At 42.0% G+C, this 22,741-nt stretch overlaps 1 protein-coding gene across 1 annotated transcript in view; it reads left to right on the forward strand.

The window, feature by feature from the left end:
• Window positions 1-22,741, forward strand: part of LOC143924453 (forkhead box protein K1-like) — a 117,017-nt gene that overhangs the window by 44,018 nt on the left and 50,258 nt on the right. The window contains exons 4-6 of the mRNA XM_077448778.1: window positions 4,378-4,524; window positions 10,821-11,014; window positions 15,918-16,078. Coding sequence (XP_077304904.1) covers window positions 4,378-4,524; window positions 10,821-11,014; window positions 15,918-16,078 — 502 coding nt within the window. The remainder of the gene's footprint in view (window positions 1-4,377; window positions 4,525-10,820; window positions 11,015-15,917; window positions 16,079-22,741) is intronic.

Here is a 22,741-nt window from a genome sequence, read left to right on the forward strand (position 1 = left end):
TGGTGCTTTGCGGGCACTTTTAACCCCTTCAGGGGGGTTAAAGGTGCACCACTAGCGGCGGCAAAGCGCCACTTAAACAGCAGTAAAGCTTTACCGCTACCACCCCCACCACCTCAATGTGAAAGTGCCCTTAGGGTTTCAACCTCTGTCTTCACCCTGCCTAACTTCCTCCAACCTTCCTGTGTCTCCACACAAGCTAACAGACCTCCATGCTTTTCTGCCAGACCACCTAAGTCTAAGAGCCATTCTTCTGGAAACAAACATTTCAAGGTTTCTACTGAAACCCGTTCAGTTCTCAAAGCGCCACCTAGGATCAGAAGGTAAAAGATGTTATACTTGCCTACTCTATGAAAGGGTATTATAACTAACTCGCGTAGTATGGCTGGATGTGACCCGTGAGACTCCTCCAATACAATCAGATCAACAGTGACTTAATTGCCACATAGTCAAGCAGATTGGTCAGTACATACATGCTATTCTGTAGCCAGGTACAGTGTTTCAAAGATCAGTCCATAATAGGTATGAACTTGCATCTATGTAACCTGATGCGTTTTGTGACGGCGTCGCTTCCTCAAGGGTTGATGAACACACAATTGTTTATAAAGTAGAAATAGTTTAGGAATATATGACACACATAATGCAATGTATTCAGTTATTGCAAACATTGGGTATCAACCAAAAGGGGACCCATACTTACAAATCTGCAAGACATCAGATGCTCAAGACCTAATGGTAGCTGCCTGAAAATGTCTGACCTGGGAACTGCAGGAAAGGCACGCATGGAGAGCAATCCAACAAGCCCTCCACTGTTTGAAAAAAGAAAAATGTATGGGGACTTTAGGACTTTAGAGGCACCAGTTATATACTCAAAAAAATGTTTTTTATATATAAATTTATTCAAAAGTTGAAAACATACAAAATTAGAGAGCTAAAAACTTGACACAAAGAACTTGTATCCGCACATATATGGGTCTACGTCAGCATTTACATCACAAATAGGAATAATACAATTCAAAATATATGTAATAGCTCCTATGAACCAAATATAATCAGAGTCAACATATATAGTCACTATAGTGATGAGCTAGTGACTATATATGTTGACTCTGGTTATTTTTGATCCAGGAGCCAGCATCTAAGGGAAACAGGCACTGAAGCCTTGTGGCTTTACAGCTGGCTTCCCACTGATCATACTGAGCTGTGCTGCGTTTTGTCTATGGTCCCACAGTCTTCTGGGACCTTAGATGTGTCCCAGAAGGCTGTGTGGAGGCGAACTTGCCCTCAGATTGCTGCGGTTATCTGACCGAAATTGGGAAGCGGGTACCTGTCAAAATCGGGTAACACCACCCTCAAAAGATAATTATGTGCCAAATGTAAAGGGAGGCGGGAGGCTGAAGAAGAGCGGAACTTCCCCTTTTGGGTGAAGTTCTGCTTTAAGGACATGAAAGGGTAATTTAGGTATTAGGAGCAACAGAACAGTTTTGATTGTATTTTAGTATCTAAGGTTTTGTGTGGATGGAAATGGCTTCAACCACTCACCAGATGTCCACAACTCACAGAGACACAAATAATCTGGATGTCGTCTCCACCTATTTCTTAAATGAGAGCAATTATGGCATCAGTAGGGTTTAGTAGATTCTTTTTTTTTTTTTTTTTTTTCATGAATGATTTATTGAGAAAAGAGGAAAGACATAACAAAAATGTAAGGATACAGAACAAAAAAAAAAGTAGATGGGGGGGGAACACAAAAGAGAAATAACTTCCATTGTTACATAGTATAAGAATTGAGGACAAAGGACATAAGAGATGCATCTTGTACAGGCTTATATTTCCATGTTCAGTAGCATGGTATCTAAACAAACATGTTCAGGGAACAACAAAACAAAACAAAGAGAATAATAAAAAAAAAAAATTGCATCAACATTAAGTATAACAGAAACAATATAAACGAACCCTTCCAGCCTGTCTTACACTTGACTTATTGTACTTGGCTTTTAGTCTATAAGGACATAACATGTGGGCGACGTAGCCCTAAAATTGAGAGTTGGAGCGCTAATGAAAGGTAAATGAAGGCAATAGACTATCCCCCTGTTGGCCAGGTCCTTACAAAGTATGACGGGTCGGGGATTTCACTAATACTCTTCGGCGCACTCTTTTATAGACAAAACATTTCTATACTCAGGGAGAGGACAGAGAAAAAAAAAAAGGGGGGGGAAGGGGGTGGGGGGTGGAAAAGGGTAGGGAGACTAGTGCTGAGGTGGTGGGGGCAGCTTCCCTGATTGGGTCAGCGACCCAGGCATAAATAGCGGCCTATTTTCTGGGTTTTAGAGCCTTCAGTCCGGGGTAGGGGGTGAGAACTTCACCATCTACCCTATCCTCTACCTGAGGGCTCAGCCCCACCTGCTTGATAAGGTTGGGCTACCAATAGATTTTTAGGGGATCAGAGAGCTGTTAATTTCTGCTTGTATGGCTTCCCTGTATTGTGCAGAGTTTCTAAAGGATAACCAAGGTCCCCAAATGTGTGCAAATTTATCTGCTCTGTCTGCGGAAATATGAATCAACTCCTCCATTTCCGCTATGCGGTTAATCCTCCGTTACCATTCCGTCACTGAAGGTGGCCGTGACGACCTCCAGTGTACAGGTACACACATTCTCGCTGCATTCACCATGTGCATCGCAACTGATTTGAAGTAGCGTTTCTTGGGGAGAGTAGACAAGTACAATAAGTATTGTGCCGGTGAGAAATTTAGTAGATTCTTATTTCCCTGATGTGGTCCCCAGACTTTATAAGAATCTGTCAGTATCCACCCAAATATGAGATATTGGTAGTAGATTTATTCTTTAAACTGAAAATTAAAAAAAATCTATTTTTATCTATCATCAACCTGATTTATTTTGATCTGCTACATATATTAAGGTTCACGTAAATGCCAAGATGTGTAATCACTATAAGGCCCCTTTCACACTGAAGCAGTTTTCAGGCGTTTTAGCTCTAGAAGTAGCACCTGAAAACCGCCTCCCATTCATTTGCATGAGTGCTTTCATACTCGGGCAGTGCGCTTGCGGGACCTTATAAAAAGTCCTGCAAGCAGCATCTTTGGGGAGGGTTTGGAGCACTGTAAAAAGCACTCCAAAAACGCCCCTGCCCATTGAAATGAATGGGCAGCGCTTCGGAAGTGCCACAAAGCATATGTTTTTTGGATTTTTTTTAAAGGTCACGTGACCTTAAAAAACCCGCCCAGCTAGTGCCCAAAAAGCTCTGCGAAAATGACTGGCGCTTAAGCGCTGTTTTAGCGGCCCTTCAGTGTTAAAAGGTCTTAAGGACTTTTTTATTATGTACATAGAATTTTAAAGGGGAGCTGTCTTGTTTATAACAAGCAATGACAGCCTAATTTTTTTCTCAATGGTTCCCTTTTCTTGCTCTGTTCAGATGCATACACAAGGTTCTTGAACTCCCTTTTTCATAGTCCCCGGGGCTCCTGGGTATGCCTAGGGAATAGGTTTCCCCTTTTCCCACTCTCAGGAGCTCATGGGGACAGCATCTGATGAGGCAGAAGTGGCTGTGCATGTGATCTGCAGCCAGATGTGTGGATCCCCACAGCCCTGACTTGCTGGCTGCCAGGCTGGAGCACAACATGCAATTTCTACCAAGACCCAGCCACTGCAGAGAATACTGGGAATTGCTACCAGTGTACGGTGCATCAAGTGGGGTGGACCTGCATCTCCAGCTGCCCACCTGTGGTACCAGTCCTGGACTTTTTCAGCTGTTAACCTGCGGTGCCAGCTAAGAGATCCCTCCACCTGCTCTCCAGTGTACCCAAATCTACCCTTGACTTTACTGTGAGAGGTGTTATCTCAGGGGCTAAGTGCAAGTAGCTGTTTATGTATTTTACGGTTTACTCAAGTAGTGTTTGTTCTCTAGTGTCTGAGCCTTTTGGAGACTGTTCTGTACTATAACTGTCTTCAGTTGCAGTAACATTGCTCTTATGAGCTCCTGTTTGTACATCTTAATATTCAGTTTAACATTGTTCTATACTTTATGGCACACTTTTTTGTCATTTTGACCTTGCTTGCATTGTTGTTTACTGGTTAGTAAAGTTCAAGTTAAAAGGATCCTCTGTGTGGTCATGTGGCTGATTCCTCTTGCCTGATACACTTGCTTGACTTATGTTTATCCCAAGGTTTCAGTACTTTAGGTCACTAACCAGTGTAAGGATGCAGAGCAGGAACCTTTCCTCTAACTACACTAGCTGCATTCCAAGTCAGGTCTGTTTCTCAAAGTATTAAAGCTAGAAACAGACAAGGAACTAACACTTTCAGCAGGCAATTTATTCTATGTCTTAATTTTTAATACATTCTTAATTTCTGTTTTCTCAGGATGCCTCTAAGCCCCCATATTCCTATGCACAGCTCATCGTTCAGGCAATCTCCTATGCACAAGATCGACAGCTCACACTGAGTGGCATCTATGCTCATATTACCAAACATTACCCATATTACAGATCTGCTGATAAAGGTTGGCAGGTAAGTGTAGCCAATACAGAATATTTATTTTTTCATACCACAAGAGATTGTATTTTATTTGTAATTGCCAATTATGAAATTATCAAATTTTTTGGGTAAAATATAAAAGCTGAGGTTGTACTAAGTAAATACCCAACATGTCAAGCCTTAACCTCTTGGGTCTGCCCTTTAAGGGGTTTGCTATGCCGAGGGGTGGGGCTTATGGCCACTTGACTGTTGTGATTGGCTGTCACAGCGGTCAATTGATCGAAAAGTCCAGATCGCAAACAGCGATCGGGAACTTTCCGTGAGCCGCTGGTCACTAAGCCGGGAGCATGCAAGGTGCGCCCTCTGGGCACAACACTGTCGGCGTTAATGCACGCAAATATGCAGCTTCTCTGCGGCAAAGCCTGGCCGCCGAGAGTCTGCATATTTGCATGTGCTCGGTGTGAAGAGGTTAAACCTCCTGTCACAAATAAAATAAAAAAGTACATTCGAAGGGCAGATTTGCAGAGCACGGTTCCAGGAAGAAGCTCTGAAGTTTCGTCACGATACGCCAGACCTTCAGGGCGCATTCGCCACGGACGTCAGCGGCTTCATGCCGGGTGAATATCTCCTAAACGGTGTACATTTCAGGAGATATTCATTTTACCTATGGGTAAGCCTTATAGGCTTGCCTGTGGGTAAAAATGACAAACCGGTGTATACAACCTCTTTTTTACGTTTTTGGTTTTCATGCCTAGGTAAATGATGTCAGGAAGGGAGGAGGGGTTTTAAGCACACCCTCCTGCCTTATTGCCTGAACTACAGGCATATGATTTCTAAGAAGTAAATGCTGCATGAATCATCTGCCCTTACTCAAGATGGCCATGGCCAGAAATGCTGGGAGGTGTTTTTCAAAGTGATTTCTTTGCAAAATATAGTATGGAGACATAGCTGGATGTTTGCTTTGAATATTCTAAATTAAATAGCATTTTTGGTTTGTGGTGTTCAGATTCAGCATAGTTCAGTTTTAAGAACTTCACAAATGCCCATGGCCTGTTCATTAGTAACCTCCATAAGCCCTCATATCTCAGTGCTTGTAAATCCAACTTTGTGTGGCTGCTGCAACCTGTCTATTGTTCCAGGAAATTTTAGGCAAATGACATGCAAAAGAGGATAATGGGGAACTGTCAAAGAAAACAATGGCTGCCAGAAAATGCACAAAGGTGCAGACAGTAACTGCTAATGCTCACTATGACAGAGCCATGTTATCAGCCTAGCACACACATTGGTCAGTGTAAGTGGAATTTAGCTATAAGGGGAGCACAGACTTTAGTGGCTTTGAGAAACGCTGTTCAGCAAAGAGTTGGGGTGAGAAACACAGAACAATCTGGGACATCGTATGAAATGGGAGAAGATGCAGGGAGGTTGTTTGTGAAATTCTTTTACAAAGGTTTTTATTGCAAATGAAGTTTGTGAAATTCTTACCAAAAAAACCCCCATCATGAGACAATATGGGGCTTCTGTTGATCTTTCTGAAAATGGTAATGGCTGTTTATGGCTCTAATGCATTTCAATCCCAGGTCTGGGGAACAAGCCTACTTTAAACAAGTATAAAAAGTGTTGCAATTCAATATTTCTATACTTGTTCCAGGTTAAAGACTACATGCTTTAATATGACAGAACAGGAACTAATATTATTACTAATTAGAGGTCGACCGATATGGGTTTTTCTCTGGCCGATGCCGATATTTTGAAATCATGGTGGCCGATGGCCTATATATGATGCCGTTTTTTTTTTTGGGGCCGATTTATGTTAGGACGATTTATTATTTTTTTTATCCCCCTTCATCTCATAAAATCTAACAGACACCTTTCCCACTGGGGTGTTTTTCAGGTGCTTTTGGGCTAAAAATAGCGCCTGTAAAGTGCCTGCAAAACGCCTCCCCTGCAGTCTATGTGAATGACAGAGTGCTTTCACACTGAGGCGATCTGCTAGCAGGATGTTAAAAAAAAAAAAAAAGTCCTGCAAGCAGCACGTTTGGAATGGTGTATACCGCTCCTCCACCACTCCTGCTCATTGATATTAATGGGCACCACTGCCGAAGCGCATGCAATGCGATTTGGCAGCGGTGCTTCACGGGCGCATTTAACCTCTTCCTCGGCCGCTAGCTGGGTTATATGCGCCCCACTAGCAGCCGAATTGCACCGCTAAAACTAGCAGCGTTTTACCATCAACGCCTGCCCGCTCCAGTGTGAAAGCAGCCTTCATAAATGATACAGAAAATTTCTTACATTTTAAACATTTATTAAACAAAACAAACCTCCAATCAGTTTACTTGTATGTATGATTTAGATAAAAAAACAAAAAACTATAAAATAAAAACAGGTAGTCAAAACTTTTGGACGAAACAAAAAATGGGCTAACTTTACTGTTTTTTTTTTATTTTTTTATTTTATTTTTTTAAATCATTAGTGTATTTAGTGTATATATTTTCCCCAAAAAATTGCATTTGAAAGACCTCTGCGCAAATGCCGTGTGACATAAAATATTGCAGCAACCGCTATTTTAGAGGATCTCTGCTAAAAAAAATATATATAATTTTTGGCGGGTCTAAGTGATTTTCTGGCAGAAAATACAGGATTTTTACTTGTAAGCAACAAGTGTCAGAAAAGATTTAGTCTTTAAATGGTTAAACTGAGAACTCTGCACACTGAATGGAGTTCATTCATTCAAGTGTAAACATTGTATCTCTTTACTCTTTTCTTGGTGCTTCTATGAAGACTCGGGCAACTTGCACTGACTTCTATTACAGAAGTCATTTGCAAGTCGTGCTGTAGTTCTAAATCGGCCTTTTTATCAGCATAATCGGCCGATGCCGATTAATTAAAAAACTGCAAATATCAGCCGATATATCAGTCAACCTCTATTACTAATTACGAATATTATTGAGAGGTGTGCTTTAACATGCACATACAATAAACAAAACATTTGACATGTAAAACGCCTCCCCGCATATTTTTTATCTGTGTATTTAGCTTTGTGCTTGGATTTCAACTTTGCAAGAAAATTTTGAGTATGGAGGCTGATCTCTTGTGTATGTTTATTTGGAGTCAGCTTCTTGGAAACAAATGATGGCATGAACAACCAGACTTGCATTTTATGAGGTCAGCAATGGCAGTTGTGGTATTCCTTGCAAAATAGGTTTCTTTTTTATTGAAATGATGCAGTGATCTGTCAACTGTTTGCGTTGCCTTCAACCACACCTGCAGGTTTGATTGTCCTTTTAAGGTCTATGGCCTGTCTAATTTGTGCTAAGATGCTCATTGGTGTGGTCTGACCTGTTCTAGGCACCTGCTTGAATGTTGAGCCTCGTACACACGGTCTGATTGTTGGACGACCGAGTGTCTGATTTTTGTCAAAAGGACCTGTGCAGGATTTTGTCCAGTATACTAACTATCCGCAAATTGTCATTTGACAAACGCGAACGTAGTGACGTACTGTGAGAGTATAAAGAGGAAGTTAATTTCTCAAGCGCCACCCTTTGGGCCCCTTCTGCTAATTTCATGTTAGTAAAAGTTTGGTGATTGAGTCGTGATTTTCAGATCGTACAAATGAAATGCCCTTTAAAATACATAACTACATGCCAAGCAGCTTCATTATTATCCCATTAAAGAAGATGAGAATTTTGACATTTCATCAATTGCCACATCACGAATGTTAATTCTAGATTACGAAAGGTAATTTACAAGACCAAACTCTTCCCAGTCGTTCCTTGATTTCCGAGCATGCGTGTTTGTACTTTGACTTTTGTGTGACTGATTTCTGTACTGACCATCCAAAAATCAGACGTTGAGTTCACATCAGACAAAACTGTTATAGCCTGTACATCCAGATTTTGTCTGATGTAAAAGTCAAATCTGTCGAATGCACTGTGCTAACGATCCGAAAATCCGCAGACATTTCCCTTCTGAACTTCATACCGTGTGTACAAGGCCTTAGGATGAGTGATGGTTAGACACAAGCAGGTGCCAGGTTGCCATTGTGACCAGAAGATTGGACACCACAATGCCCCCCCTCCGCTATCCTTGGCTCCACTTGATCGTCTGCAGGCACGGGACTGGGTAGAGGGGGGAGGGAAGAGAGCAGACACATGTTCGGTCTCCTCCCCTTCTAGTTGTTGACCTGGAAGTGACCTTCTGGGTCCCCGTTAAGTTTCCCCGGCCATCAAGGTCAGGAAAGAATGTAATGCAGCGCGATGTGCATTGCATTCCGTTCAGTGCACAGGGGAGACATGCAGGGTCACCAAAAAAGAATCATCACATAAAGGACTTTTTGTCTCCCATGTGATGGGGGAGGGGGGGGGGAAACTTTAATGAAAGAAAATTAAGATTACACCCAAGCATATAAACCCCCAACCCCCCCCCCCCCCCCCCCAAAAACTAAAACAAATTGAGGCCCCCTCATCTCCACATGTATGCACGTTCAAATGTAAACCTGCTGGGTGCCTGCACCTGTAAACGTTGATTGCAATACACATGTTGCATATCGCCGCACATGCTGGAATGAGAGTAGCAATTCTAGCTCCAGACCTTCATATCGCTAAACTGATGAGTTGTTATAGGGAGTTTTTAAAGTGTCGCCTATGAAAAAAATACTGACATGTTTAAGGGTTGTCATATTGGGTATATATTTTCTTGCAGCCTCTGCTTTTATATTTTACCCAAAAAATTGTTAATTTTATTGTGTTTTTGTGCCCTCCTACAATTAATTTTTAATTTATTTTTTTTGCGGCAATACTGTGTGACACAAACAAAATTGGAACTACCACTGTTTTATTCTCTAGGGTGTCTGCTTTCAGAAAAGATAACATTTTTGGGTGTTTTATGTAATCTTCATGCTTAAAATGATTTTCTAACCACGTCCGGGCTGCCCACTGTACATGTACTGCAGCAGGGCAGCTGCTCTGTACCTGATCACGTACCTAATTCGTGATCTGACACTTTGGGGTTTGGGGTGCACTGCTGGTGACCCGCTCCCGCTGTGATTAGACACAGTGGGAGCTGATCTGCAGATAACGTGGACTCTGTCTGCCGGCACCCACTTATCATTAGGCAGATTGCCCGTTATGGCTCTCTGCCTATTTAAGCACCTCCCACACAATGCACAAATACCGGCTAGGTACATAGTTAACCCTCTGATCGCCCCCTGATGTTTAACGCTTTCACAGCCAGGGTCATTATTACAGTGACCGTGCATTTTTAGCACTGGTCCCCAAAAAGTGTCCTGACTGTCTGCTGCAATATCACAATCCTCTATAAGTCGCTGATTGCTACCATTACAAGTAAAAAAATAAACAAAATGATCCCATAATTTTTTTAATTAAAAAAAAAAAAAATTATTTGGTATGTTTTATAGCAGAAAGTAAAAAAAATATATATTTTTAAATTGTCGGCCTATTTTTGTTTACAGTGCAAATAATAATAAACGCAGGGGTGCTCCAATACTGTCAAAAGAGAGCTCTATTTGTGGTAAAAAAAGAACATTACATTTTATTTGGGTACAGCGTTGCACTTCATGCAATTATCAGTTAAAGTAACACGGTGCCGTATTGCAAAAAAATTGCCTGGTCATGAAGGGTGGTAAATCTTCCGGAGGGCAAGCTGTTAAACGTGTGCAAAAAATTACACTGCCAGCAAAAGGGTCAAAAGAGAATTTCAACTTCGGGAACATGTTACATGTTTCCCCCATAAGATTTGTTAGTTAAAAAAAACTCTCCTATATTCAAAGCACATTTGTCAAGTCCTGATATAAAGCAGTAGGACTTGTGAGTTTCTGACATTGAACTTTGTTTCATGTAGTTGTAGAAAATGGCTTTGCTGTATTTCATTCATTATTTTCAACATTCCTGTATTCTTAAAGCAGAGTTTCACCCATTTAAAAGTCAGCATCTACAAAAAGAGTAGCTGCTGACTCTTAATAATCAGACACTCGCCTGTCCCACAGTCCAGCAATGCGGCCACCCAAAGCCTCGCTTCTCCCCCTCCTCTCTGCGGAGCCGTCATTGCGAGCATGGCTATGAATTCACAGCGGCACGTGCACTGCGCATTGTGAATAGCTGGGCAGTGAGTGCTGGAAGGGAGGGGGGAGAGGTGATGTCCTACTCGGCAGGAGAGGAAGTGGGAGCTGCGTACCTGTAGAAACTAGGTACCCCCCAAAAAATGACATGCCAAATGTGGCATGTCAAAGGGTCACAAGTACTTAAAGCGGAAGTTTCATCTTTGGGTGGAGCTCTGCTTTAAAGCTGATAATTTTTCCTTATTTTTTCTTTCAGAATTCAATACGGCATAACCTGTCACTAAATCGTTACTTTATCAAAGTACCACGTTCTCAAGAGGAGCCCGGAAAAGGTTCATTCTGGAGAATTGACCCAACATCTGAAGCCAAACTTATTGAACAGGCATTTAGAAAACGCAGGCAGAGGGGTGTTTCTTCCTTTCCTACTCCTTTTGGTCCACTTTCTTCAAGGTGAGTTAACATATCCTTCTTTATTTTTTTATTTATTAATCATATCAATACATTTTTAATCTTGTTAAATAGGATGTAAATATTACTTTCATTTTTAAATCCCTGCTGTAAAAAATAAACCGGATCAGTATTTTGAGACAAGTGCGTTATGCTGCTGGCTACAGAAGGTGGGACACTACCAAACAAAGCTGTTAGTCATAACCCCTCCCACTCCCATCCTGCTCTAGTTTTATGCTAGTGTCTTAGGAGAGTGGACACCCCTCTCTGCTAAGAGAAGCCAAAACTTTCCAATAGGCTTTGTTCTGCTTTTATCAAGATGTTTGTCTTCAGTCAAGCCCCTTGATTGATTTGTCAAAGAAAAATGGTGCAGTGCTCTAAAGTAAAATAAACAAACAATTCCTCTTAAAGCGAGAGTTTGGCCGCAGCTGCTGACTTTTAAAATAAGGACACTTACCCGCCCAGCGCGCCCGCGATGTCAGCACCCGAAGCCGATCTCTCGATCGTCTCTCGGGTGCTGCCGCCGCCATCTTGGGTATGGAAATCAGGAAGTGGAGCCTTGCGGCTTCACTTCCCGGTTCCCTACTGCGCATGCACGAATCGCGCTGCTCAATAAGGATGGTCCCCGCTGTCCCTGGGATCCGTGTGTTTCCCAGCGGACAGCGGGGGACCCGCAGGAAGTGGCGTAAATATCCGCAGATTCTGCGGAAATTTATGCCGGAAGTGGGTGCAAATACCTGTACTGTACAGATATCTGCATCCCCCTCCCCCCTGAAAGGTGCCAATTGTGGCGCCGGAGGGGGGGGGGTTCCGATGAGCGGAAGTTCCACTTTAGGGTGGAGCCCCGCTTTAATATCAAATTATCAAATTCAAAACATAATGTGCTCAACTTGCAACCCCAATTCCAAAAAAGTTAAGACACAGTGGAAAGTCTAAAACAAAATGCAATGAATTGGAAATCCAAAAAAAATACATATTTTATTCACACTAGAAAATAGAAAGTACATAAAATGATTTAAACTGAGAAAATGCACCATTTTAAGAAAACAAAAATAAGGTGATTTTGAAATTGGCAGCAAAACGTCTCAGAAAATTTGGGACAGGGCAGCAAAAACCTGAAAAGTAAATGGTACTAACAAGGAAGAGAACGTTGGGTGCTACTCCATTTTTTTGAATTGTCACACATGCCCACCTTACTGCGCCTGCATGACTACCTCATTGCGTGCCTTCACTGTAAATGTGCTGTGCCACCTCCTATATTGCACACATGCACCTTTCCCACCTTTTATGCAACGCCTACACCATTACCATCTTGCTTCTCTGAAAGTGTTCTGTCAAGGTCTCTCTGCTACTGCCTTTCGGGGACAAAGTTGCATACCTTCCCTGCTTCTACAGATGGTTTGTGAGTACCCCCTTGCAAGCAATCTGCATACTTGGATGCTTGCAGTATGTTGGATCATAAGAGCAGAGAGAGTTTGTCCTGTGGACCCTCCCAGTTCACGTTCTACTAACAACTTGACAGCTTGCAGCATCACTGCCCAAGGGCCTGACGAGAGAAATTGTCCCCTTATCTGAGGAACATGGGATTGCACCTGAGGTAAATAGGACTGTAATAGTGCAGATTTGTTTTTTGTTTTTGTTTTCGTTTTCTAGGAATTCCCCCCTACCATGTCAGATTTTTAACACTAGACCTCTCTACCGCAGGTTCATCTAACCCACATTCATTTGAACAATGCCACAACAATGGCGTACATCAGAGGCCGACCCGATTCTGGTTGGGTGGAACCTCACGCTTCAGTCCTGTCTGTCATGCACATTTCCAATTTTTTGGCAGATGGATTTCGATGTTGCCAATGTCTGGGAGAATTGATTGTTTCACTTACAGGTGTTTTGAGACCTCTGCAGGTGGGAAGTGCAAGACATGGATCTCCTGGCTTCCAGATTCAACAGCAAACTGAGCAGGCTTGTTTTTGGAACCAGTGAGCCTCTAGCCAGAGCAGGGGATGCCCTGGTGACTCCATGAGATCAGTATAAATTGATCTACACCTTTCCACCCCTGAAGCTCCTGCCTCGTCTCCTTCACAGATTTGAAACAGGACATTCTGATGCTACTCGTGCACTGAACTGGCCCAGGTGTTTGTGGTACTCCAAACTTCATCAGACTCCTGGTGGACTCTATGTGGGCCAGAGGACCCAAGGACCAATTTACCTGCCTGCTTCAGTCCCTGGTTTGTGACATGGCTGATGAAGGTCAGCTTTTAAAAGATAGGGGCCTATTTGATTCTGGCTTTCTATGCTAGCTCCAGCACATAGAATGGGTACTTTGGTTGCAAGACCAGCAATTTTCCATCCCAGGGGGTACTCCATGGGATGCATTATGGCCTTATTTCTTTCTGGTCCAGAAAAACAATTTGGCTTTCAAAAGTTCGGTTTCTACCATTGGGTGCCTTTCTTTTCATGCCACATGCTTCTCATTCTTTGGGAAGTGTCTTCATCCAGGGTGTTGCTTACATTGCTCTTCCTGTATATCCATTTGTTATTCTGTGGGATCTGAACCTGATTCTGTTGGCTTTTCTAAGATACCCTTTGAACCTGTCAGAGGGATTTCCCTTTCTACAAAGTAACTTCCTTGTAGCATCATCTGTGAGGTTAGTTTCTGAGTTAGTGGCTTTATTTTGTACAGACCCCTTTCTTGGTGCTACAGTGAGGGGGAAAAAAAGTATTTGATCCCATGCTGATTTTGTACGTTTGCCCACTGGCAAAGAAATGATCAGACTATAGTTTTAATGGTAGGTTTATTTTAACAGTGAGAGACAGAATAACAAACAAATCCAGAACAATGCATTTCAAAAAAGTTATAAATTGATTTGCATTTTAATGAGTGAAATACGTTTTTGACCCCTTCGCAAAACTTGACTTAGTACTTGGTTGCAAAACCATTGTTGGCAATCAGAGGTCAGACATTTCTTGTAGTTGGCCACCGGCTTTGCATACATCCCAGGGGGGATTTTGTTCCAGTCCTCTTTGCAGATCTTCTCGAAGTCATCATGGTTTTAAGGCTGACGTTTAGTAACTTCGAACCTTCAGCTCCCTCCGCATATTTTCTATGGGATTTAGGTATGGAGACAGGCTAGGCCACTGCAGGACCTTAATGTGCTTCTTCTTAAACCACACCTTTGTTGCCTTGGCTGTGTGTTTTGGGTCATGGTCATGCTGAAATACCCATCCATGAGGGAAGGAACTTCTCACCCAAGATTTGATGGTACATGGCCCAGTCCATCGTCCCTTTTTGATGTGGTGAAGTTGTCCTTTCCCCTTAGCAGAAAAACACCCCCAAAGCATAATGATTCCACCTCCATGTTTGATGGTGGGGATGGTGTTCCTGGGGTCATAGGCAGCATTCCTCCTCCTCCTCCTCCTCCTCCTCCTCCTCCTCCTCCTCCTCCAAACACCGTAAGTTGAGTTGATGCCAAATAGCTTGATTTTGGTCTCATCTGACCACAACACTTTCACTCGGTTCTCCTCTGAATCATTCAGATGTTTGTTATCAAACTTCAGACGGGCCTGTACATGTGCTTTCTTGAGCAGGGGTACCTTCCGTGCGTGGCAGGATTTCAGTCCCTTGTGGCGTAGTGTGTTACCAATTGTTTTCTTAGTTACTATGGTCCCAGCTGCCTTGAGATTGACAAGATTCCCCTGTGTAGTTCTGGGCTGATTCCTCACCGTTCTCATGATTATTGAAACTTCACGAGGTGAGATCTTGCATGGAGCCCCAGACCAGGGGAGATTGACAGTTTTTTTTGTTTCTTCCATTTGTAAATAATCGCACCAACTGTTGTTGCGCTTCTCACCAAGCTGCTTGACTACAGTCTTGTAGCCCATTCCAGCCTTGTGTAGGACTACAATCTTCCTTGGACAGCTCTTTGGTCTTGGCCATGGTGGAGAGATTGGAATCTGATTGCTTGCTTCTGTGGACAGGTGTCTTTTATACAGTTAACAAGCTGAGATTAGGAGCACTCCTTTTTAGAGTGCTTCTAATCTCAGCTCGTTACCTGTATAGAAGACACCTGGGAGCTAGAAATCTTGCTGATTGTTAGGGGATCAAATACTTCACTCGTGGCAAACCTGGTGGAAAAACTACAAGAAATGTACGTAATGAAGAAAATGTAATTGCCAGCAAGGGTTTTGCCACCAAGTACTAAGTCATGTTTTGCAAAGGGGTCAAATACTTCACTCATTAAAATGCAACTCAATTTATAACTTTTTTGAAATGCATTTTTCTGTATTTTTTTTGTTATTCTGTCTCTCACTGTTAAAATAAACATCCCTAATAAAATTCTAAACTGATAATTTCTTTGTTAGTGGGCAAACATACAACATCAGCAGGGGATCAAATACTTTTTTCCCCTCACTGTATGTCTTTGCCCTGCTCTGGAATGTCCCAACTCTGGAGGTATCCCTCAATTGTTTAGATATTATGTGGCTGTTCAACTTTTCTCTTGGGCGCAGATTCCCTCTAATCCTTTTCGTCAGCCCTAAAGTTTCCCACAAGGGACAGCCTGTTTCTCCTTCCTCAGTTGCTAGGTGATGTAGGCAACGGGACAATGATGGGAGTGGGAAGGGTTATATCTGGCCGACAAACAGATTTATTTGCAAGTGCCCTATCTCTAGGCAGCAGTATAACCCACTTGTTTCAGAATCAATACTGATCCTTTTTGTCCCTTTTTAATGAATGGTAAGAAAAGTTATGTACAAAAATCATGTTTTTAAAGAGAACAAATAAATATGTTTGATAAAATGTTGACCTCCTATCTTGTCAGATGTTAGGGGTGCTCTTTTGTCATTACATAACTACATATTGGTTGACTTCAAATTAACACAGTAAATATTTTTCCTTTGCTTTCAGAAGTGCTCCTGCTTCTCCAACATACCCTGATCTGTTGACCTCAAATTCCAGTGGCTTGCAGACTCCTGAGAGCATGTCACGAGAAGGATCTCCTATTTCACATGAGTTTGGTTTAAAGATGGCATCTGTGTCCGAGTGTCGCTATTCCCAGAGTGCCCCAGGTTGGGAAAAACTACTACATAAACTAGATTTATAGTCTTGGGCACTTTAGAAAGTTCACAAAAATGTATGCCCGCAATGTTATTTATATGTTTTCTGGATTAGAGTGTCAGTAAAAGAGAGCATATGTTATAGTCCAAAACATTCTTTCTGCAAAAAGGGAATGTTGAACTCCAAGATCCTGCCCACTGTCCATTTCTAGATCTCTCCCCATGTACAAAAAAAATCACTGCCTTATTTTTCTGTCTTAATTTTTATTTTTGTCTTAATTTTGTTCCCTGTGATGCCATATTCTCTGAAAAATGCTTTGTTTCTGGGCTCCAGGGAAAGGCTTTATGCTGGAGTTACTAAGCACTACATTTCCCATGATTCAGTGGGAGATGCAAAACTTGGCAGGCAAGTATGTGGGTGGAGCTTGGGGAAGTTCCTTGATTTTATTTCAATTTTATATTTATATAAATATCATATTTTTGATTATGTAGGATTGTGCAGTTTATGCTTCTTGTGCCCTAAACCTTTTGGTTGATTACATTTTCCCTGATCTATGTCAGGAGAATGCAGGGGAACACAAAGACACTGAATTTCAAAAGAGCAAACTTCCCTAAGCTACGAATCTTGTTAGAAGGTATGAATTGGAATAAAATCTTAGGAACAAAGAACATGGAGGAGAGATGGATTTGCTTTAACCACTTCAGCCCCAGAAGAATTTACCCCCTTCCAGACCAGAGCACTTTTTGCGATTCGGCACTGTGTTGCTTTAACTGACAATTGCGAGGTCATGCCAAGTGGCAAAATTGACGCCCTTTTTTCCCCACAAAAAGAGCTTTCTTTTGGTGGTATTTTATCACCCCTGTGTTTATTTTTTGCTCTATAAACCAGAAAGCAGCAATTTTGAAAAAAAAAAAAAAAAAACATTTTTTACTTTTTGCTATATCTAAAAAAAACTATTTTCTTCCTCAGTTTAGGCCGATACGTATTGTTCTACATATTTTTGGTAAAAAAATCGCAATAAGCGTTATTATGGTGGACACATCGGACATTTTTGACACATTTTTGGGACCATTGTAATTTATACAGCAATCATTGCTATACAAATGCACTGATTCCTGTGTAAATGACACTGGCAGTGAAGGGGTTAACCACTAGGGGCCAGTGTTTGGGTTAAGTGTGTCCCAGGGGTGTGTTCCTAACTGTGGGGGGGCTTGGCTGTGTGTGACAGGTTATTGATCTCTGCTCCGATCACAGGGAGCAGAGATCAGTGACACTGTCACTAGGCAGAATGGGGAGATGCTTGTTTACATTAGCATTTCCCCACGGTGATGGAGTCCGTGGGACCCGCGACCGGTGTAAGGCGGTCGGCAAGCAGTTAAGAGCATATTAAATAAGGGCATTAGCCAATGCATCCCATTGGGTAATACATTTGAAAAGAGCCAACAAAAGTCCTGGATGTCTTAACTTCAATGTAAAAATGCATATAAAAGCAAAGGAGAAGGCCTTCAAAAAATACAAGGCTGAGGCATCATCATCGGCATTCAGACATTATAAAGACTGCAACAAGAAATATATGGGTGCAATAAGGACGGCTAAGATAGAACATGAAAGACACATAGCGGAGGAGAGCAAAAAAAAAAAAAAAAAATCCCAAGAAATTCTTTATATAAACAGTAAAAAAGAGGACAGACCATATTGGCCCCATAAAGAATGAGGAAGGGCATCTGGTTACAAAGGATGGGGATATGATAAAATGTATTCTTCTCCTCAGTCTTCACTAGGGAATCGGGGGGGGCTTCAGTAACCAAAACTGCTGTGTTTATCCTAATGACACATCAAAGGAAAAGCACCTCCATGGTTAACAGAGGGCAGAATTTAAATTAGACTTGGGAAACTTAACATTAATAAATCCCCGGGACCAGGTGGCTTGCACCCGAGAGTACTTGGGGAATTCGGTCAAGTAATTGTCAGACCATTGTTCCTAATTTAATCCTAATAAGACATTCTGACTGGACTTGGTACCAGCTGACTGGAGAAAAGCCAATGTAGCACCAATATTTAAATAAAGCCCAAAATACATCCCTAGGAATTATAGACCAGTTAGCCTAACATCAATAGTAAACTCTTGGAGGGGATGATAAGGGACTATATACAAGATTTTAGTAATGAGAACAGTATCATTGGCAGTAGTTGGCATGGATTTGTGAAGAATCGTTCTTGCCAAACTAATCTATTAACCTTCTATGAAGAGGTGAGTTGTCATCTAGATAAAGGAAGGCCCGTAGACGTGGTGTATCTGGATTTTCCCCATAAACATTTACTGTGCAAAGTAAGGTCCATTGGCATGAACCATAGGGTGAGTACATGGATTGAAAACTGGCTACAAGGGTGAGTTCAGAGGGTGGTGATAAATGGGGAATACTTGGAATGGTCAGGGTTGGGTAACTGGGTCCCCCAGGGTTCTGTGCTGGGACCAATCCTTTTTATTTTGTTCATAAACGACCTGGAGGATGCGGTAAACAGTTCAGTTCAATCTCTGTATTTGTGGGCGATACTAAGCTAAGCAAGGCAATAACTTCTCCGCAGGATGTGGAAACCTTGCAAAAAGATCTGAACAAATGAATGGGGTGGGCAACTACGTGGCAAATGAGGTTCAATGTAGAAAAATGTAAAATAATGCATTTGGGTGGCAAAAATATGAATGCAATCTATACACTGGGGGGGGGGAGAACCTCTGGGGGAATCTAGGATGGAAAAGGACCTCTGGGGGTCCTAGTAGATAGGCTCACCAAGCTGCTACTAACAAAGCAAACAGAATATTGGCATGCATTAAAAAGGGGATTCATTCCAAAGATAAAATAATTCTCCCACTCTACAGGACTCTGGTCCGGCTGCGCAGAGTATGCTGTCCAGTTCTGGGCACTAGTCCTCAGGAAGGATATACTGGAAATGGAGCGAGTACAAAGAAGGGCAACAAAGCTAATAAAGGGTCTGGAGAATATTACTTATGAGCACTGAACTTATTCTCTCTGGAGAAGAGGCGCTGGAGAGGGCATATGATTTCAATTTACAAATACTGTACTGGTGACCCCACAATAGGGATAAAACTTTTTTGCGGAAGGGAGTTTAACAAGACACGTGGCCACTCATTAAAATTAGAAGAAAAGTGGTTTAACCTTAAACAACGTAGAGGGTTCTTTACTGTAAGAGTGACGAGGATATGGAATTCCCTTCCACAGGCTGTGGTCTCAATGGGGAGCATTGATCGTTTTAAGAAACTATTAGATAAGCACCTGAACGACCACAGCATACAGGGATATACAAGGTAATACTGACATATAATCACACACATAGGTTGGACTTAATGGACTTGTGTCTTTTTTCAACCTCACCTACTATGTAACTATGTCCTTCACTCTTTTTGACACTAAGGTTCTGTGTCCTACTTCATACTCTAGCTCTCCCTTTAAGGGCTCATTGTTTCCATTGCACACGTTTGTATTTGCTTCTTTTGAAACTATTGATGGGGGAAGCTGTTGAGATCACTCTCACAGATTTGCTTATAGCATTTGCAACACTTTTTTTTTTTTCTTTTTGTTTTCTACATGTACTATGCGCCCTGCATTCCATGCTTTTAGCGCCACCATTTAGTTTCTGCCTTTCCCTCCTTATCCTGCTCTGTTTATTTTCATAGTAGTCCATAAATCCCAGGGCAAACTGAAAATGGATACTCACAAGCGTTAGATTGTACCGGACATTAAAACCTCATCGCTGCCCGCCCAGCAGTGTGTGTGATGACATCGCAAATAGGCTCCTCCCAATGCGTTTTGTGTAAGAACACGTCTTAGAAGTCATTTGTGATCTCTTCATGATTTATATGGTGCAGTTGCCAATGTGCTCAACTGAAAATCATACTGGGTAAAGAAAACATGCCAAAAACTATACTAGCGTCAGCTGAATTATTAAAAAAAGAAAACGCAGCGAGCTGGCAAATGTAATGCAAGTCATGAACTTACAAACTGAAAACTGTATATTAATGTGCTAAAACCGTGGGCTCTAATAGTTTGCGCACATTGCCGACCAAACCATATAAATCATGAAGAGGTCAGGAATGACTTCCTGTCCCCTAAAGATGCATTCTGACAGAAAACACTCTGGGAGGAACCCATTTGTGACATCATCACACATGCTGCTGGTCGGGCTGCGATGTTTTAATGTATGATGCACTCTTATGCTTGTGAGTACCCATTCTATTTTATTTTAATAAACCTACATTTTTGGATGATAGTGGACCATGGAGTTTGGTTTGTTTTTCTCTTAAGTGATAAAAGCACATCTGGTGGAGATACATTGGAGCATTAAGTGGTATTGAGAATTATCTAGTGAGGAGGCACTGTTGCTTCTGAAATTGTGTTTTTTTTTATGCTGCATTAACCTTATAATTTTGAGGTTAAAACTTGGTAAGCAGCTGGCACAGCTGTAAATGGTTAGTCACATGGACGTGCATGGTAGTACCTAGAGATTCCACAGCACCAGTCTTCCCTGGAATGTATGGACTTTTGATGGCCTTTCCTATGAATCTTTTTATATCCTGAATAGTGTGCGTGTGTATGTGTTTCCCCTGAGCTTGTCTGCCAATTTTAAAATGTGTTTTGTCTCCGTAGAGCCACAAATCATAGAGAGCATTGCTAGCCTTTTACCTTTTTTCTTTACAATTTCAAGCCCTAGCATGCTTGACTCTAATTTCCCTAAAACCCTTACCTTTCTCTCCAAAATATACTTAATAAATCACTTTACTAAACCTCCATAACCTATGTTACTACAGGTTGAGATTCCCTTCAACTTCTTGAAACTTAATACTCTCACCCTCTTCGTATACCGTATTCTGACAGAGAGTGCAAGAGGATGATTTCTGACATACATAAAGTGGTTCTGAAGGCTGGCCATTTTTTACCTTAATGAATTCCCTGCTCTCGCTTTCACTCTCTCTGCTCACAGAGACAGCAGCGGGAGCCATTGGCTCCTCCTGCTGTCAATAAGATCCTGTGAGCGGTGGGTGGGGCTGAGCCACACCGTGTGTGTGTGTGTGTCTGTCAGGAAGCAGCTTCCTGTGGTGGCGCAATGAGAAGAGGAGGAACCCAGAGTGCCAGTGAGGGACCTGAGCAAAGTATGACAAGGGATTTTAATACACAAAAAAAAGCTTTCAAACAGTCACTAAAAATTATATATAAATAATAATTCGATATTTTACACCTCAAACACAGCTAACACTACAGTATATATTATAAAAAGGAAAACAATCTAGCACTTTGGAGCATAAAATATGCAACCACAAAAGTGATCCAGTGCAATTCTATCCTATGCAAACAACAAAAACAAGTGTAGCACTCCTTTTAAGCACATTAAATAATGATCCCCAATATACTCTCTATTATTAAAATAACGTGCTAAGTGCAAATCAATCAGTTTGCAATCCAGTAGAGTCCATATATAGTCAAATCAAAAGATCCCACTGTGCTGTTCGATCCTAGTGTAAACATATGCAGATCCTCCACATGAAAGCAATCGGGTGAAATCGGGTGTCCTCCGCAATAGTTATTGCTCCACCACCTCTGTGCCCTTTTCAAGTGGAATCTCACCTCTTTTGGTGGACCTACTTTTACAAGTAAGGCAGGGCTCGACAAATCCCAGGTGCCAGGTCACAATGGCGACAAGAAATTGTGTCCTGGCATCTGTGACAGTGTGCCTTCCTTGCTGCTGATCGCCGGGGGGAGTTGGGATCCGGATTCAGCCTGCCTATTGCCTTACCGAAGAGATCCATTCGAGACCCCAGAGAACGAGTTAGTCAACTTTGCTGAAGGGATCCAGCTGCACAAGGTGAGGGGGGGGGGGGGTAAAAACTGGGGGAGTGAAATGCTGCGGTGGCTCCTGCACAATGTCAGCTAGGTGAGCCGCTTATCAGTGGCCATCAGTGCCGCCTATCGGGCCACATCATCATGCTACCTCATCAGTGCCCATGAGGGCCACCTCATCCGCGCTGCCTATCGGTGCCCATCAGTGCCACCTCATCAATGCAGTCAGTGTCTAAAAAAAAAAAGAAAAAAAAAGTGTATAAATATCTTAAAGGTACAGTGTTGCATGACTGCACAATTGTAATTCAAAGTTTGACATTGCTGAAAATTGACTTTTCAGGCAGGAAGGGGTGAAAGTGCCAGGTACTGAAGTGGTTAACCTCTAAAAACAAAAGAGAGACTTTAGCTTTGCTGCTTACCCAGAGCAGAGCTATTTTTTTTGCTTTTTCACATACCGGCACCTCCCTGTGTACAGCTTTGTTGTGTATCTGCAGAGATACACATCAGGGCAACATAAGAGAACGGTCTTTGCAGCTGAAAATAATGTTTTGTTTAAAAAAAAAAAAGATGGCTCCTAACTTTTTTTTTTTCGCTGGCTCCAAGATTCAAAGCAAATTTGTCAAGCCCTGAAGTAAGGTCAATCTGAGCTTGATTTTTTTTTTTTTTTTTTACTGGCGATTTCATTCACTCCACTATAATACAGCTCAGACGGTCTCCTTCAGACTCATACAACCCATGCAATCCATACATACTTAGAAACCAAACCAAAACAAATAAGTTCTGTGTAATAACATGGATTGTTCTTTCCACTTCTGGATTATG

This window comes from Lithobates pipiens, unplaced genomic scaffold (assembly GCF_037356315.1).
Source record: "Lithobates pipiens isolate NorthernLeopardFrog02 unplaced genomic scaffold, aLitPip1_a1.2 Scaffold_22, whole genome shotgun sequence".
Taxonomy (NCBI): domain Eukaryota; kingdom Metazoa; phylum Chordata; class Amphibia; order Anura; family Ranidae; genus Lithobates; species Lithobates pipiens.